This window comes from Anser brachyrhynchus (assembly GCF_964034855.1).
Source record: "Anser brachyrhynchus genome assembly, chromosome: 2".
Classification (NCBI taxonomy): Eukaryota; Metazoa; Chordata; class Aves; order Anseriformes; family Anatidae; genus Anser; species Anser brachyrhynchus.
This window is the reverse complement of record NC_137695.1, coordinates 93,514,598-93,532,038: the sequence shown is the minus strand read 5'-3', so window position 1 is coordinate 93,532,038 and position 17,441 is coordinate 93,514,598. Positions and strand designations below refer to the sequence as shown.

At 37.6% G+C, this 17,441-nt stretch overlaps 1 protein-coding gene across 3 annotated transcripts in view; it reads left to right on the top strand.

Annotated features, from left to right (window-relative positions):
* The window catches only part of TERT (telomerase reverse transcriptase), a 31,002-nt gene extending 16,730 nt beyond the window's left edge, over window positions 1-14,272 (top strand). The window contains exons 7-15 of one of the 3 annotated variants that reach the window (XM_080583035.1): window positions 139-224; window positions 1,987-2,100; window positions 3,753-3,824; window positions 5,204-5,389; window positions 6,690-6,816; window positions 7,188-7,249; window positions 9,274-9,398; window positions 9,745-9,882; window positions 13,711-14,272. In XM_080583035.1, coding sequence (XP_080439161.1) covers window positions 139-224; window positions 1,987-2,100; window positions 3,753-3,824; window positions 5,204-5,389; window positions 6,690-6,816; window positions 7,188-7,249; window positions 9,274-9,398; window positions 9,745-9,882; window positions 13,711-13,814 — 1,014 coding nt within the window. In that variant the 3' untranslated portion in view covers window positions 13,815-14,272. The remainder of the gene's footprint in view (window positions 1-138; window positions 225-1,986; window positions 2,101-3,752; window positions 3,825-5,203; window positions 5,390-6,689; window positions 6,817-7,187; window positions 7,250-9,273; window positions 9,399-9,744; window positions 9,883-13,710) is intronic. The other 2 variants (XM_080583034.1, XM_080583036.1) reach the window with 2 other exon arrangements.
* The last annotated feature ends 3,169 nt before the right edge of the window (window positions 14,273-17,441 follow it).

The window sequence follows — 17,441 nt, the reverse complement described above, 5'->3', positions numbered from 1 at the left end:
ACCTTAGGCTGTAATAGTCTAGTTAAAATCTCTAACTTTTCAGGAAGGTTAATATGCATCTTTTCAGTTTATACTATATTTTTAGTTTCAGCACATTTCTAAAGTACAAATTTTGTTTTGTTTTTTTCCCATTTCTAGAGCTTAACTTTCAATGAGACAAGTGCCAGTCTGTTTAATTTTTTTCTTCAAATGCTAAATAATAACATCCTGGAAATTGGGCGCAGGTAAGAAAAAAAAATAGTTTGTAGTGTAAGTTTTTTTTGTTGTTGTTTCCTTTTTTTCTGCTAAATGGGATACCTTTAACTGACTCAGGGAATTTTTGATAGCTGTCTTTTAAAGATTTTTATTTCACGTTAATTTGAAATCTATTTATCAATTTAATTTAAGCTTTATAAAAGCATGAAGGGTTTGGACTCACTTATATTTGAATAAAATTTGTCTTTCCCACGTGGATGATGTTAATTATACAAAGAATGCATCATTCTGTAGATCTGTAACCTTGATTTAAAACTGCAGACATAGTTCAAAAGAAAAATACTTTAAAAAAAAAAGTTGAGATCCACAGAGGTAACCAGAAGCAAGGGAACATTCAGGCAATCGTGCAAAAGCATTGTTAGGCCTTTTCCTGCAGTGCAAAATGAAACCTTTTCTCCATGGCCTTGCTGTTTGGCAAGTTGCAATAAAAATACAAGGTAAGAACAAGAAGAATTAAAATATCTGGCAACTCCAAAATTAGGAGTTGGGTGTTATTACAGAGGGGGGATGTAACGCAGGTTTCTTGTGTTCCTAGAAATGCTGATCTGCTATTTACATTTTGCCTCTAGGTGGCAAATGTGTACCAAGTCTTGAAACCAAGTACTAATATTTTTATTTCTAAACTCAGAGTGAGATATATTAGGCTTCTATTATTATAGCTTCTTCCTTTTGAAAGACTAACTTTAGAATAGTTATACTCTCAGGATAGAGGGAAGGGGAAAAAAGGGTTTCAAGGATGCAAATAGAAGAGCATTTGTAAATTTTTCTAGCGTTAACTTTTCTAGCATTAACTGCCTGACAAGTTAAATGTGGTTTACAGTAAAGGTCAAAAAACTAGCTGGGATGCAGGAAACTAGTTCCAATGTTTTATTGGGCTAAACAATAAGGAATTTTCCTAAAAGTAAAGAGAGATTTATTTGTGAAATACAACACACACATACACACACGAGCGAAGAATCTTTTCCATGGCCAGATCATGCTGTGCTGGTACAAATGAAGAATAAGCACCTCAAACAGCCTGACTTTAATTATATCATACAGTTAAACATTCTTATTCTGACTTCTGTGGCTGAAAGAACTTTTTAAAGAAAACTTAGCAGGCTTTGATAGTGATGAATGTTTATTTTTGAATTCAATGGAGATGTCTATTGCTAAAGCTAGAACTTCTCCATATCAAAATCTACCAGAATTTAATTCCTGTTGTAGGTGTACATTGAGCTTCTGTCTATGGATTTTTAGTGAGTACTTACTAGGAGCTGTTTGGATGATAATTAAAAATATAGTTTGAAAGATTTGTCCTGTACTTTACTTTTCTTGTACAAGAACACTTGTTTTGAAGCTATGCAAGAAATGACATAAAGAGTTATAAAGCTTAGATGAAATGTGGCACCGCAGCTTCTTTTTATAAAGGAGAAAAGTCTTTGTGGTTTGAGATCAGTTGTAAGTTCCTTTCATTTAATGACAATTGTCTACTGAACTTTGTTAATAAGAAAGAAAAATGTGCTTTAGTTGTTTTTTGTTTGTTTTCCTACTTCTAAACTTAAAACGTCTAGAGCCATATCTAGATTCTTAGAGGAAAGAAAAAAAAATTAGGTAAGGTTAACTAGCAAGCTTTCAGCATGTTTATTATTGAAATATACGTTATACTTGAAAAAATTAATGTTTAATGGCTATTGAAGTCTTTTTGTTGCATGTTCTGATTCCTTTTTTTTTTCTTTTATTCTATTGTAGTTACTACTTACAGTGCTCTGGAATTCCACAGGGCTCCCTTTTGTCAACCTTGCTTTGCAGCTTGTGCTATGGAGACATGGAAAACAAATTATTCCGTGGGGTACAGCAGGATGGGTAGGAAGATTTGGATGCTCTTTGTATGCTCTGTTATAGTGGTGCATAATGTATAATGTGTGTACATATGCTACACATTTTCTCAAGTTTAATTTTGAATTTAAAGGATTTCCAACTCTCCAGCAGGAGTGTGGTGCACATAAAGATCTGTGCTGCTTCAGTGACACTGCAGCTGTTTTGTGGGGGAATCTCTGTATTTATTCATAAGATTGGGAGGCAAAGAGGTGAAAAAAGTTTTCCTAGATCTGTGGGTGGGAGACTTACAAAGAGCACAGCATTTAGGAATGGGGTAAAGGCACGTTGGTCCTTGTTAGAAGCCCCTGTGTGGCTCTTAGTACATCTTCTAAGGCCCTGCTTGTGCTTGCTCCTTAAGACCTTTGCAGAAAGTTCTGCCTCTTCATTAGACATAAAAATTTAGGGTCCCTTTTGTCTCCATATGAATTGATCGCCAGCTGAATCCAAGATTAAAGTCTTTCAGCATGAGCTGGACTTTGGTGACACCCCTGAAGCTCATCCCTGTTCACACAGCTTTCTCCGCTGCTGTCAGTTCTGTCCTAAGCAAGGTGAAAGAAGTGTATAGGGGTACTCTAGAGAAGTGCATCAGTCTTGCAGTATCTCTTCTTGGAAGGCTCACTGGTTAATAGAAAGACTAAGAATTTTAAACATCTTTGTACACAAGTAATACAATTCTTTTCATAAGCTTTAGGATGCTTTGATGATATGAATGTGAACAGATACCTCTTTTGCTTTTAAAGGATGCTGTCTATGTGTATTGAACCTTAGAAACCATGATTCAGAAGAATGCACTTGTTATGTAGCAGCTGGTTTTATATAATGCAGTTTTTAGAATGTTACATATTTGTTGGATGATTTGGATAGCTTCATTTGGCCTTTACGTGTAATGCTTCCACTTCACTGTCCAAAACCAACCAACCAAACAAAACCGTCACCACTGCCAACAACAAAACAAAAATCAACAAAAAACAACTGGCTATTGACTTGGATAGACAAAGGTGTAGCTGATCTGGTCATGGTGATGGCATATTCCTGCTCTGAAGAGGAGACTGGACAAGATCTCCAGAGCTTCCTCTCTAATCGATCTGTTAGTTAGGATTTATCAGAAAAATGTGGGCAAGATTGGGGCTTACATTCTGTTGAAAAAGAAAATTCCAGCCTTTACAGTGGTAGACTTTTGTCTGACTGTTTTACATTCAAGTTACAGCTTCATAAATTACCACATGTTAAATGAAGATACAGAGTTAGAGCACATCAGATACCTCATATCTGCCAGTGTACCTGGTACTAGACCTCCTTTCCTTGCACTGTCTTTCTCTGAGTAGTGGGCTAGGACATTGTGAAGTCTACCATTGAAGAGTGTAAAATGCTGCATCCAAGAAGCTAGTTTGGGAGTACCTTGCGTGCTGGAATTTCCTGTCATATTTCATGTAGCCCACCCCTTTGCTTTTTTTTCTCAATTTGTTATTTTTGGTAAGAAGCAGAACTGAGAATTTCTTCATGAGACCTGCTTTTGGAAATCATTAACCTTTATGTTCTTACGAATTAAAATGGGCAAATTGATTCTCTGAAGAGTACGACAAAGACTTGGAAGGATTACATATCCAAAACTAATGTCATTTTCTTCTTGATTACAGAGTACTAATCCGTCTCATTGATGACTTTTTGCTGGTTACACCACATTTAATGCAGGCAAGAGCTTTTCTAAGGTATGCTATTAATGACGTTAAAAAAAAAACTAATAAGCATTAGCGCCTTATAGGTTATTCACTTTGATCTCCTTTATACATGCCTGTACATATAGGTACGTTTGATTTTACTTATTTTTGATTTAACTAAAAACCTGTTGCAGCTCAAATGGTTGGAGATCTTTGCTGAGGTTTTGACTCTGGACCTAGCTGCTGACTGAAGGAGCTTCAGAAAATCTTAGCATCTGCAGTGCAGTCAGTTGCTTCCTGCTTTTCATAGTTGGAAGGATGCAGCTTTGTGATCACCCTGTAAGGCAATGGGGAAATCAATCAAGTACAGTTTGAAGCACTAATAGCATTAGACAGTGGAATAGTGTGCTTTGAAGACTTCATTTATCCATAGTTCCTCTTCAGAACAAAAGGAAATTTCTAGGTATGTGTGGATCTACAGTCCTGGAAATAATAGAACTAATACACTGGGAATGCCTCAAGCTATTAATCTCTAGAACGGCTTTTCAACATAATGCAACTCACATTAGCATTGCAGATATTCTCCGCCTTGCCCTTTGAAGTTATCAGCATCTTTGTTCTATGTCACGTCCTGCAGCAGCTTTGTTGGTTTTCTGTGGACAAGCAGCCTCTTCTGTGAGAGAACCTCTTTCTGGAGCTGCTTTTGCAGGTCCTATGAGCTCTCTGCCACAAAGGAAATAATAGCAGTTTTTCTAATGTAGTGTTAGAACTGGGGAAATCAATTACTCTCCAACAATAAGAGCCCACCTCTTCCTCTCCCCTTTTAAAAGTGTGAAGCCTGCACATGAATAAATCACCAAGTAAGACAAACTGCTGCTTGTCCATGAGATGACACTGCTGACCCAAAGCGTGATAGGTAATCAGCAGACTTCCTGGCAATAGAGATACTTGGGCAAAACCTTGTGCAGAAAGATCAGGATTTTTCATCAGATAAATGAGGTTCCAGTTATCTGGATTCTCCTTGGTTTTGTGTACCTTCAGAAGCAATTAACTCTTCATCTGTCTTTATTCTAGTAGTTTTAATGTCAATGTTTTCTGTGAGTGTGGTTGTCCCAAATATTTAACAGCTTAAGTTTTTCATTTGCATTAACCTGTACAAGCTTTTCTTCTCCATTATACCCATATCCTTAAGCTCTTTATTTATTTATTTACCTCCAGTAACTTCAGTTTTGTATATTTCTAGCTATGTTCATTAACCTAAAGAGCTGGTTGTGTTTCTCTTTATTCTTGGCTTTCTGTCCTTTCATGTAAGATTGTTTGCATCATGCTTGGGGGGGGGGTTGTTTGTGGATTTTTTGGTTTTGTTTGTTGTTTTTCTTTTTTTTTTTTTTTTGGTCAGGGCTTAGGCTAACTGTTTGTGTTTGTTTTAGGACTCTAGCAATGGGTATACCTGAATATGGCTTTTTAATAAACCCCAAAAAGACAGTGGTGAATTTTTCTGTTGACGATATCCCAGAATGTTCCAAATTTAAACAGCTGCCAAACTGTCGTTTGATCCCATGGTGTGGTTTATTATTGGATACACAGACACTTGAGGTTTACTGCGATTACTCCAGGTAATATAGTTGTATATTCCAGTATCACTGTCTTATACGCAATGCAAGAAACATGGGAGTGTCTTGTGAATAGTGTAATTGAATTAACTGCAAAATAAATTTTACGATTCTGTTTCTTATACAACAGCTTAAACATTTTATTCTGCTGTGCAGCCAGTCACTTTCTGCATTCCATCCTGGTGGAATGCAGGTAAAGTTAACCTCATCGAATGTGATGCAGGTCTCTAGTGGACAGAAGTCATGTACCATATGGTGACTACATGGTTTCTGAGAAATTGTTTGATCACCTCAGTTCAGCTTCTTTCACCATTATGCACAAGCACACTATCTGTTCTGGACTTGTGTTATTTTATGTACCTTACTAAAAATAATAGTATTACATGAACTACATGATTGTGACTAATTTTTTATACACCAGAGGGGTGAGTAATCCTTTCAGCACCAGAAGGTGTTCCCTCTGACGTACTTCAGATGTTAGTGTAGGGGAGAAGTAACCTGTCTTTAAACTGGCATCCTTGGGTATATACACAAAGCAGTCTGACTGAACCAGCATAAAACTCAAGGTGGGAGAATGTTTCCTGCTGAAAAGCTCTGTAGACCCTTTTCACGGACTACTGGTGTTAGACATTTCTTAAAGATGAACAGTAGTAAAGAGCTGTTTAAACTGAATGATAATATTGTTATGATGTTAATCATTTTTAATATAAACAGCCCATGAATATGCTTAAGTGAGGAATTAAGAGGATGTTTTTCATTGCCCAAGTGGTGAGGTTCTTCAGCAGTCTTCCAAAACAGAAAAGTTTAACAGAATACTGAAGCTGTTTTCTTAGAAAGGTCTCCTTGGCTTTGATAAGCTCAACATAAGTAATTGGAACACAAGGGTTGTTGGGCCAAGGTAAACTGAGCCAGCTTCCAGCCTAAACTCCTGTATTTCATGGGTCACAGAGTATTACCTGGTTATTGCTGGAGTGAGTAATAACGGTCTGGCTAGACCATGTCTTTTAGAAATAAAACCAGTTTAAGAAACGGCCCACGACCTTTAATTTATTTTTATTTTAAATAACAAGGCAATTTTTTGCTTACCTGATGTACTGAAGTAATTCCCTAGATAATAGCCTTAATGCCACAATGTACAGTCTGTTTCTAATTTGGATTTTGTTATAGTCATCCTTTTGCAGTTGGCTCATTGATTACCAGACCATTTCTGTAAGATGAGAAGTTAAATGAGCCTCATTTTACAGAATTCAATCTAGTCTCTTAACCTATGGAGTCTAATTATTTTCTTTTCCTTTTTTTCTAGTTATTCCTGTACTTCTATCAGATCAAGTCTTTCCTTCAATTCAAACAGAACAGCTGGGAAAAACATGAAATACAAATTGCTTGCAGTCCTTAAACTGAAATGCCATGGTTTGTTTCTCGATTTACAGGTGGGACTATGGAAGTGAATGTTTGGAAATGTTTTGATCAGTGATAAAGACCATTAAAGTGCTTTGAGTTCTGACCTAACAGTTGATTTTGAAAGATTATACACATAATTTGGAAGTCTTGGCATCAACTAACATGCGGGGTCTCAGCACCTTCCAGAACTGAGCCCTTTGTTTCGAGGCTATTGTTGCTTACAATCATAAAATCATTGTTGCAATCATTGTTGCTTACAGTATTGTTGCTTACATCGTAAAAATCGTGGAAGTGTATTGCATAAAATGTTTTCCTCTAGATTTCTGTCATCTTTCGCTGTTGAACAAATAATACGGTAACACGAAAATATTCCTATGGCTCTATTTCTGTTCTGTTCTAGATCAATAGCCTTAAAACAGTTTACATTAACGTCTACAAGATATTTTTACTTCAGGCTTACAGGTAGGTTGCTGTGTCTTGTGAATGTTTCATGACGCTCTCCTGACACATAGAGGAGCTATGGATTAGCAAAAAATATGCCATGAAAATGTGCAGTGGTAAATGTAGTAGTAAGTCACGTTATTCTTGTCTCAGGCCTGTTCTTACATAATACAAGATTCAGGTAGAGGATTGTATTTGTACACGTGTTTAAGTGACATTTCACTAAATGAGTTTTCAGTGTCTCAGGGTATTTACAGCTGATCTCAAGAACAACTTGTTTTGCACGAGAAAGATGATGAGAAGCCTTATTACTTATAAATCAGTTTATATTTAGAACTTCTTATCTGTGAAAATCATACTGAACTTCGACCTGTATAGCTCTGCCTTAAGTGAAGTTTCATCCTTACAAGTTAATTGCAGTTTCTTAGCTGTTGATAATGTCTTAATTACTTCTTAGCTGATAAAAATGTTGTTGGCTTTTGTGAGTTTTTCTTGACTGGCAGAGGAAATGAATACTTTGAACAAAAATGAAGGGAAAGCAATCACAATTGTTAAGCAGGTTGGGAGAAAATAGTCGTCTCTGTGTGTCAAAAACTTTTCAGTGGCTGCTCCAACTGAGATAGGAGAACCCCTGGACTAAGAAGTAGCATAAAGATCAAGTAGTGCCCTGCTTCACGGGTCTAAAATCCCTTTATTTAGGCTCTTTCTGGTGGATGCTTATGTTGTTGCCATGGGATTCTTATGCTCTAAGAAGTCTTTTCCTTTTTTTTTTTTTCTTTGGTTAAACACAACCCTGTTGATGACAACAGGAGGTAATAGGCTTGTGTTTGTACTGTTTTCTGATTGAGTTTAAGCCTGTTATCAGCTTCTGAATGCCAAGCAATGAAAAGGTCAGTTTCTTGTTTCCTCTGATTTGTGACTGAAGAAGTTAGTCCATTAAGAGTTATTGCTCATTGTTTTAGCACCAAAAAAAAGTACAAGAGGTGTTTCCCTCTTCACAAACATCATGTGTTGCTCTTTTGTTAGGCTTCTACTTGTTAGGAAGTGACACTTTAGTTTTGTTCTTAAAGTCACCTTGGTCTGCATTACCCCATCTGTATAATTCCTATGTCCAAGAAGTGTAATAGGGCTTATCTAGTGCAGCACCGATACCTTAAAATCTTTTTAACACATCTGTTTTGGCCGATGTAAGATTTTCTAAGTTGTTGCACGTGATTAATTAGAGTTAATTCTGTTTGCTGTTACGGTGACACACTAACAAAGGTCTTTACCTTAGTATACATTTAAAAAACTGTCTGGCATTCTAACAGTGCGGCGCAGTGCAATAATTATGTTTATACTTTAAATATTTAAAAGTAAACACTTCAAATCCTAAACATTTTAGGATTTCTTGAAGTAATTATGCTTTTGTTGTGTTAATTTAATAAACTTCCTGAGTATATACATTAAGTAACTACAAAAAAAAATGATGTTGTATTAATTCAATATATTCCATGTAAGCCAACAGTTTTAAAATATGTCCAAACTAAGGTGTAAGGGAGCGTACAATACAATTCATTTCCATAGAATTAGTTTCAAAATAGACAAGCGTGAGTATCCTGATCTGTGGTACACTAAATCATTTGGAAGTCTGTTTTCCTGAAGAATGGGATTTGGTGGTGGTGATTTTTTGTTTTTCCTTCCTCCCCTTCCTCTCTCAAATTGTGTGTGTGTTCTCTGGCAGAGTGGTTTGTGGTAATGGAATTGGTGAGGATGTGAGTTTAACTTTTCCTCCACATAAGACAATCATTGTGGTCAGAAGAGAGTTCTGTTACTGAAAGAGGTAGCTTAACCTCTTGTTTCAGCACAGAATTTACAAGCAAACATCTTAAGCATGTGACACTCCAGGGATTTGTATATAGGAGATTTTTCATATGCTAACAATGTTGATTTGGCTAAAGGCTATTTGGTGCTTTTAAATGTTGTAAAATGCCTAAGTTACATGGTCATAATTTCATTTGAAATTGGAAATGACTTCTGATTAAATAGGCTGTTTTTGCAAACAGGTTCCATGCCTGTGTTCTTCAACTTCCATTCAACCAGAAAGTTAGGAACAATCCTGATTTCTTCCTAAGAGTCATTGCAGAGAATGCATCATGCTGCTATTCTGTGCTGAAAGCTAAAAATCCAGGTACAGTATGTTAATAGCAGTGAAGTAGCTTATTTTTGTTTTTAGGATACACATTCAAGGCTATTTATTTATCTTGATCGTTACATTCTGAGATAAAGATCAATAGCGAAAAACATAGAGTGCATAATAAGAATCACAAACCAATTTTTTAACTTTGCTTCCTAAAGATAATAAATTGTTTCAGTTTTTAGTCCTCTGCTTACCTAGCACACTTCATTGACTGCAAAGGCTTTTAGTAAATAAACAAACAGCAACAACAAAACTTGATTTTTATAGAAAGAAAGGGGAGGGTCAGACATATTTCTGAATACACATAATTTTCAGTATCTTCCTGTTCTGTCTCTAGGGTTTACTTTAGGTAACAGAGGTGCATCTGGCGTGTTCCCTTCTGAGGCAGCAGAATGGCTCTGCTATCATGCCTTCACTGTCAAACTGTCAAACCACAAAGTTGTTTACAAATGCTTGCTTAAGCCCCTGAAGCTCTGTAAGTATTCAGTTACTCTTACAGTTTAAATATGATTGGTTAATTGTACTTGTGATCTAATGGATTTTTAAGTTTTCTTATCGTGAAATGTTGTTCTAAAATGCACAGTAACAAGCTTTCTGATCTTAATGAAATCTATTACATTTAAATAGGCAAATTAAAGTGGTATGTTTTTTCTGCATTGCATGTTCTAGAGCCTTAAGGGGCACACGTTGTTACTTGGTGCTCATCAAGTTAGTGTAGTTCAAAAACCTTAATATGACTGGGTTGATCATATTCTCAGCAGGCTTAGTTAAATGAAATACAAAGGTTCAGATTTTTTTTTTTTAAATTAACTCCAACAAAATAATTTCCTCCCACAATGTAAACTCTTACCCCTAAAAATGTCACTGGGGATGCTTTAAAAGAGAAGCACTTGCTGTGCTTTGTCACGTTGTCACTGAGTTGCCTTGTCAGGCAAGTCTCTGACTCTTCTGCATGGTGAAAGAAGTTGTCTGTGTGCCTGGCCTCTGAGCAACTGCATCTCCTTGGCCGGTCATGTAGTCTGTACCCAGGTTAGGCACAGAAATAATACAATTTTCAATTCTAAGATATTAAAAGTGAACACCAGAAGCTTTTTCTGAAGCAGTCAATACTGCTGTTGGGTTTAGCTTCAGTGAAGAGCAGGTACAGCCACTACTCCAGAGTGTCTCAGCAGTGACTGTATAATTCTCACTCTGAGACATTGCTTGGGCTTTTTTCCTTACATAATACTGAAAAATTCTTCCATCTGGTTTCAGAATAACCCCTATGTCATCTGCAAATGTATTGCAAGCTTCCCTTGGTACCTGTGCTGACGCACAGTGCCTCAAAAAGAGAGCAGCTCTGGTTTTGGAAGTAGGCATTTCCTTCCTATATCAAAGACCTGGGGGAAAGCCTGAATGCACACAGTCTTGGTTTTGTTGGAACAGTGTGACAAAGAAGAAACCGGAACATTCACAGGAAACAAGCTGATGGCTGTGACTGTACCAGGCATGTTCCTGGCAGCTATGGACGTGTCCTCTGCACTTTGTTTGTAGCAGTTCTAACCTAAGAAGGGAAAGCTCACTATCTGTCAACATCAATCCTCTGGCAGCGAGAATTGCCCTTGTAGAAACTGAATAACCTTGTTTCTTAAATTCCTGGGGAGGACTATTTAATGTACTTGCTGTGTGTTGTGGAGGCGGAGCAGGAAAGGTTCAAAGGCGAGTAGAAAGTTAGGGTGGCATTCTTAAGAGTAATTTCCAGCCGTTCTTCCATGAACCTTACATTCTCCAAGGCTGAACCTGTTTTTCACATCCTTAATGTCAAAACAACTCTGTTTGTATCTGCAAGGCACAGTTTCTTTTGGAAATATCAGACTTCAAGTACACTGCTGAATGACTGCTGAAAGGGTTCAGAGACTTTTGCCGAATAGCTACCTAAACAGGTAGCAGCTTGCGAGCTGGTTTAACTATGAAACTTGTAAGATGGAAGCTTTTGCTGTGATCAGTCAACAGATCACTGGGGCCCAGGTAACTTGGCTGCCAATCGGAGAAATCTCCATTTGCTTATAGCCCCTTGGCATCTTACCTGTTCTTCCAGTAGCCCTGTTCCACCTTCTAAGCAGCAAGGGTTCGTACACTGCTTGGTGAAGCACTTCTGTAGTTTCTGCTTATATGAAAAGCCTCCAGAATGGCTATCAGGTAATTTGGCAGGAGGGCTGCTGTTTGGGGGTCAGTTTGTCATGCAGCTTGAATACTTACGTACCAGTGACTGCAGTTTGAGTGGTGCTTTGACCATGTGTATATTTGCTTCCCACCTTCCTTCTCCCGTCCTTGAAGAGCTGGTTGAGGTTTCAAACTGTTTTTTTTGAAAAAGAATTGAGAAGGCACCAGGTGATGAGTAGTAGGGAAGGTGAGGCATCAGTCTGTTGGTACTGTAAAGCTGTACAAAGACGTCTTGTGATCCGTGGTGATAAGGCGTAGCTTAACCTTGATGTGAACATGCATCTTTATCTCCTTGTCACTGAGAACTCTGATCATAGATAAAGATTTATTTTTCAGTCACCTGAGCATACATGTTTATATTTCTGTTCTCTTCCAAATGAGTTTATTAAGATACTGAATGTGCGGGAACCTACTAAAAATCCATTTGAAAAGACTTCGACAGGTAGCTTTCTGCTCAATCTCATAGGTTTTGTTTCGCCTGCATCAGATTTTTTTCTGGGTAACGTTGTTATTGTAATCAGAACACCATGCTGTAAAGACATTTGGACCTGAGCGTAGTGTAGAAATACTAGAGCTGATTTAAACACTGTATTTTTAAGTTCTGTCTTACTTCTGGAAAGCAGGCAGCATGTGTGGATTTCAGAGAAGCTGCGACAGCACAGTCGTTGGTTCTCAGGTGCCTTCCTCTAAGGTGAAGCTAGTTCAATATCTCTGTTTGGCACAGCAATCTGTAGCACGGAGATAACTAAGGCTGGTAATAGCACCTGTGTTGACTGAACTACATTTTTTGATGTCATTTTGGAGTTGTATCAGCTATATAAAACATATTGGACCTGTGAGACTGTGTCAATTGATGGAAATTGATATAAACTTAATTTTTTATTTGTGTCCCTGCACATGCGTTTCCATTATTTTCCCTGGAAATCAATATTAAACTTACAGGTTTTTGGGAGGAGGTTCTTCCCCGTGTTCCAAAACCTGTTAAATATCAACATCAGTGACTTATCAGTACAAGTTGTCGTCATTCTTCAGAGTTAAGCACTTAAAACATAGTTACTGTTTAACATCCCTCCTATTATTACCAGTTGGGAAAGGAGCAAGAGTCTTTTCTTTTCATGATAAGATAGGAATACGTAATCTTTCTAAATACAGAGCAAATGTTTATTGAGCACTTCTGCCTTTCTGCACCATTGACAATTTTACCAACCGTTTAGGTAACGGACCTAAACTAGGATTGCTAGGTTGCTAGGATTTTGTGTGCTCTTTCTAATCTTTAAAAAGTCTTTTTTATTGTCTTTACTTCTATTGACCGTAGACTTCGATGATCTTTATTTCAAAACTGTTACGTACTGTTGTAAAAACTTTGTTCCTGATTTAAGAGCCTTGTTTAGTCTCCAAAATTTTCCACCTTTAGGGTGGCTTCCCAGTTAACATATCTGGTCTTACAAGGAAACGTGGGGGAAGAATCTCTGTAGTCACTATTAGAGCACCAGGTGCTTTCTCCATGTGATTTTATTTTATTTTTTCCTCTCTTTATATATGTCAGTTCAAAACATAGGCTACTTTGAAGATGTATCTGAAAGTAGAGGGGGGGGAGATTGAGAATACCTTCCTCCTGTAGATACACATTAACAGCTAGATAATGACCTGTCCCTTGTCATGACCATTGTTTAAAATAAGGTCTTTCAGAGTAACGTTTCTTTGACAAAAGATATTTTTTTGTGGATATAGTTATTGAGTAATTGGTCTTGCACTTTTCAAAAAAAAAAAAATAATTAGATACAAGCAAGTGTTCTAAGGACATACTAGGAGGAATTTACTCCTTGGTTTTCCATAGTTAATGTTTTAATTAATGCTTTTTAACCTTTTTATTTACTAGCAATTACCTGCCCTGTTTAAGGGCAGAAGAAGAACAACACATTTTACTATAGCCTTTTTATCCTTGTATTCCAGGTGTTCCAATTTTTCTATTGGATTGAGTTAGTATTCATTTCGTGACTTACTAGCGTTAGTATTCATTTCATGACTTACTAGCATTTTGCCTAAGAAAGAATTGATAGTTACCTGCATTAGTAATGTATTATTTCCGACCTTCTTGTAGGTATGATGCAGCTATTCAGGAAGATCCCAAAGGATACTAAGGCACTACTGAAGACAGTGACAGAACCATCTATTTGTCAAGATTTCAAAGCTATCCTGGACTAACTGATAAAGGTTTATTTCATAATCCTTCCAGGCTTAAAAATAAATGCTCTGTCTTTAGATGACTTTTCTGTAGTTTATTTTGGTAGAGTGGACTGAAAGCAAGTTTATTGGGAAACTTTGTGTTTTTCTCAGATACCATCCAACAGCTTTAAAAGAGTAGATTATTTTGCTAATATCTTTGTTTGGGTTTTCCTGTAAGTTCATAGGCTGTTTGAAGTACAGCCTGTGAATGTGGCTTGGTTTCCTTCAGTAATTTCCATCTTTTTGATGAAGATGTCTTTAAGTTGTCTGTAAAAACAGATTGACTTTTTTTATTGAGTATTGTTCCTGAAGAACTGTTCTTTGCTGCTGTGTTGCAGACTATTTTATAATAAATTGTTTGGGTAGTTGCAAAATTCATGCTTGTCTCCAGTACCTTTATTTTGTAGTAATCTTCAACATATCCCCCCTTGTCCCTCCTCCCAGTTTTTCTGCGTCCTGAAAGACGCTTAGTGGCACAGGGCAAGTGCATTTTATGGCAGTGCCTAGCAAGATGTACAGATTAGAGATTTTAGGCTTTGGAGAGCACAACTAGTACATTCCAAAATTTCTATATCTAATCTGGTTATGTATAATATGCTTAATCTGTTTTGAGAGCTTGCTGATATTTTAATGCAGTGATGAATTTATAACTACAAAACCAAGAGGAGTCAGAGTTATTGATTAGATAATAGAAGAGTAATCTACTTGGTATATTTGTGTTTCCTGTTCTTTATTTAGGCTTATCTTTCACTCCATAATGCTACTGAAGTACTGTCTAGCCCTGATTTTGGTGTGTTGTGCAGGGCTGACTTTTGCCCAGTGACTGCCCTGTCAAGCCTGCACGTGTTTTTTTTCTTCCCCAGGCTTGCATGTTGAATTTGCAATGTTATAATGTAGAGCTATTTTATTATGATAATTCGTAAAGAAATGCGTAAAGGGTAATGCTTGCAATTTTCTGAGCCAGTGTTTGCCTTTCCCTGTAAATACTTGCTAAGTTATCATTTTTAAGCAGTAGGTGCTGTTTCTGAAGGCTGTGAACAGCTGCAAATACCATTTAGAAATCACTATTTCATTTTAAAATATTGTCCAGTTAAGAAGGCAATGGAAATCAAAGCTGAAACTAGTATGTATTTAGTAAATGGTAAATCTGGAAAGTTGAAAAAAAGATGGCAGTCTGTACTGGCTGCTACAAGGACAAGTAGGAAAAAATACTTGTGAGCACATGTTTAAGGAATAGATTAAATATAGAGCATTAAATCTATGTTATTGCTAAAATGAGTGGTCTCTACTGTATGAAGGGCAGAAATATTCCATAGAGCTGCTTCTGTAATGAACAGTTTTAAAAGAAATAGTGCAATATATTATGATGGTAAAATATTTTCTACTTAATTGGTAGCAAGTTAGTATGTTAAACAGCAACTGCTGACAGGAAACATTTTGATGGATTTAGTAACTTCAGCTTGGAAATATTAAAAGAACTTGATGTGGGTTTCCAACAATCATTGGAAGGCTGGGAAAGTCGGAAGACTTGAGGAGTGGGGGAAATGTTGAGATTGCTTCAATATTTACTAGAAGGTAAGTAGAGAGAGTAAGAGCTAAACTGCCCAGTGTAACTGCATTGTGCAACCTGTGTTCTGAGTCAGCTTGTCGGAGACTTTTTCAGCCGCTTTGGGGAAGAAGAGTGATTGGGTTTATTTTTTTTGACACAAACCCCTGGAGAGAAGGTTGCAGCATCAACATTCGTCCATCCAATGTATCTTTCTTCCCTCTGTTTCCTGCTGTGAGAGGATTATGGACTGTGAACCTCAATTTGAGGTAGGTATGAAATTTTGCAATGTGGGGAACACCAGTGTCCCAGAAGGAATATGCTCTTCTCTGTCCATTCCCCTCCTATCTGTTTCAGGTTAATTTGCATGCTTTCTCATTTCTAGTGCTCTTGCAATGCTCCTTCTGATGCTTTTTTCAGTTAACAGATACTTGAGGTATGTATTATACAAATACATGCCTTAAGGCTATGGATTCTGCTGAAGGCTGAACGTCGCAATTCCTCTTACTGTGTCCATTACAGATTTGCCCTTGAAGAATTCAGGCTCTACTTAGAGCCAAGAGACTTCTAGCTTTGAGGAAAATGCTTGTCTGTCAGGACAGTTCAATTTGACAGTACAGTGTTATAGCTCTGATGGGATATGAAGATGTAAGATTGGGAGGGGGGTGATCACAAGTAGAAAGTGCTTAGGATGGAAACTTTGAAACAGGTTCAGTTTCATGTTTGCATGCACTTGCTTACTCAAGTAACAGTCAGTCATGGTATTCCAGAGAAAAAAAGTGCCCTTAAGGTGCTGGCCCCTTTATATGAACAGGAAGGGGAAGACTGTAGCACTAATTTTACTGAAATAAGGCTACAGTTCTGTCGTAGGAATTTTGGTAGAGGTCACGTCAGAAGTGCTCCAAGAACAGGAAAATGGTGTTCCTGCAGGAGTTTCTTAACGGATTTTTACATGCCTACTTCAGCTAAACAGCAACTTTACCTAGTGCATTTCCTTACTCTGAACTGTAGTTACTAGAGCTGAAAAGTCCCAGCCCCCGGCTCCTGTCCCAGACAGCTGCGTGTCCAGTGACCCATGAAGTCTCCCTTCTGGGGAACAGGAAGAAGGAGCTCAGAAGTCAGGAAGTTCAAAATTCTCACTGTCTGTGAGTCTTGTGACAGTGATTTATGGACTTTAGAAGCTGTTATATATGCGGTTTAATTATTTTCTCAGCATGTGTCTGTATGAGCTGGATGGGATTTTTGTTAGGAACAGATCTCTGACCAAATTCCTAGGCCTGTTGCATATATGATTTTAATGGACATCTAACTATCTGCAATCAAAGACATGAATATATAGTGTAGACTTTAAAAATATTTAAAATGAAAATTTAACTTTTACATATGTTCAGATTTGTTTTTATTGGGATGATTCTTTATGAGTTGTAAAGACTTCCATAATCTTTCAAATTTAACGTGCAACAGGTAATTAATTGTCTGTTCTAGGCCTAATTTCCCCTGTTTTCTCCCCTAATTTAACTTTCTGATGCTCCTAAGCTTGCTTTAGCAATTAACCCTTAAAAGCAATCAACAGCTTGCAGCTTCTGGATTCTTCTCACAGAAGCCACCCCTATGGCCCCCTGCTACCAAAACCTTGCCACGTAAACCCACTACCCCTGACCAGGTCCCTCTGTGTGGCATCCCTTCTCTCCAGCATGTCGACTGCACCACACAGCTTGGTGTCATCAGCAAACTTGCTGAAGGTGCACTCAGTGTCACTGTCCATGTCACTGGCAAAGATGTCAAACACTGCTGGTCCACCACAGACCCCTGAGGAACACCACTGGTTACTGATGTCCACCTGGACATTGCGCTGTTGACCACAACTCTTTGAGTGCGACCATCCAGCCAAATCCTTACCCACCACCGAGTGGTCCATCCATCAAATCCATGTCTGTCCAATTTGGAGACAAGGATATCATGGAGGACAGTGTTAAAAGTCTTGCACAAGTCCAGGTAGATCATGTCAGTTGCTCTTCCCCTATCCACCGATGCTGTTACCCCACTGTTTATGTAAATGT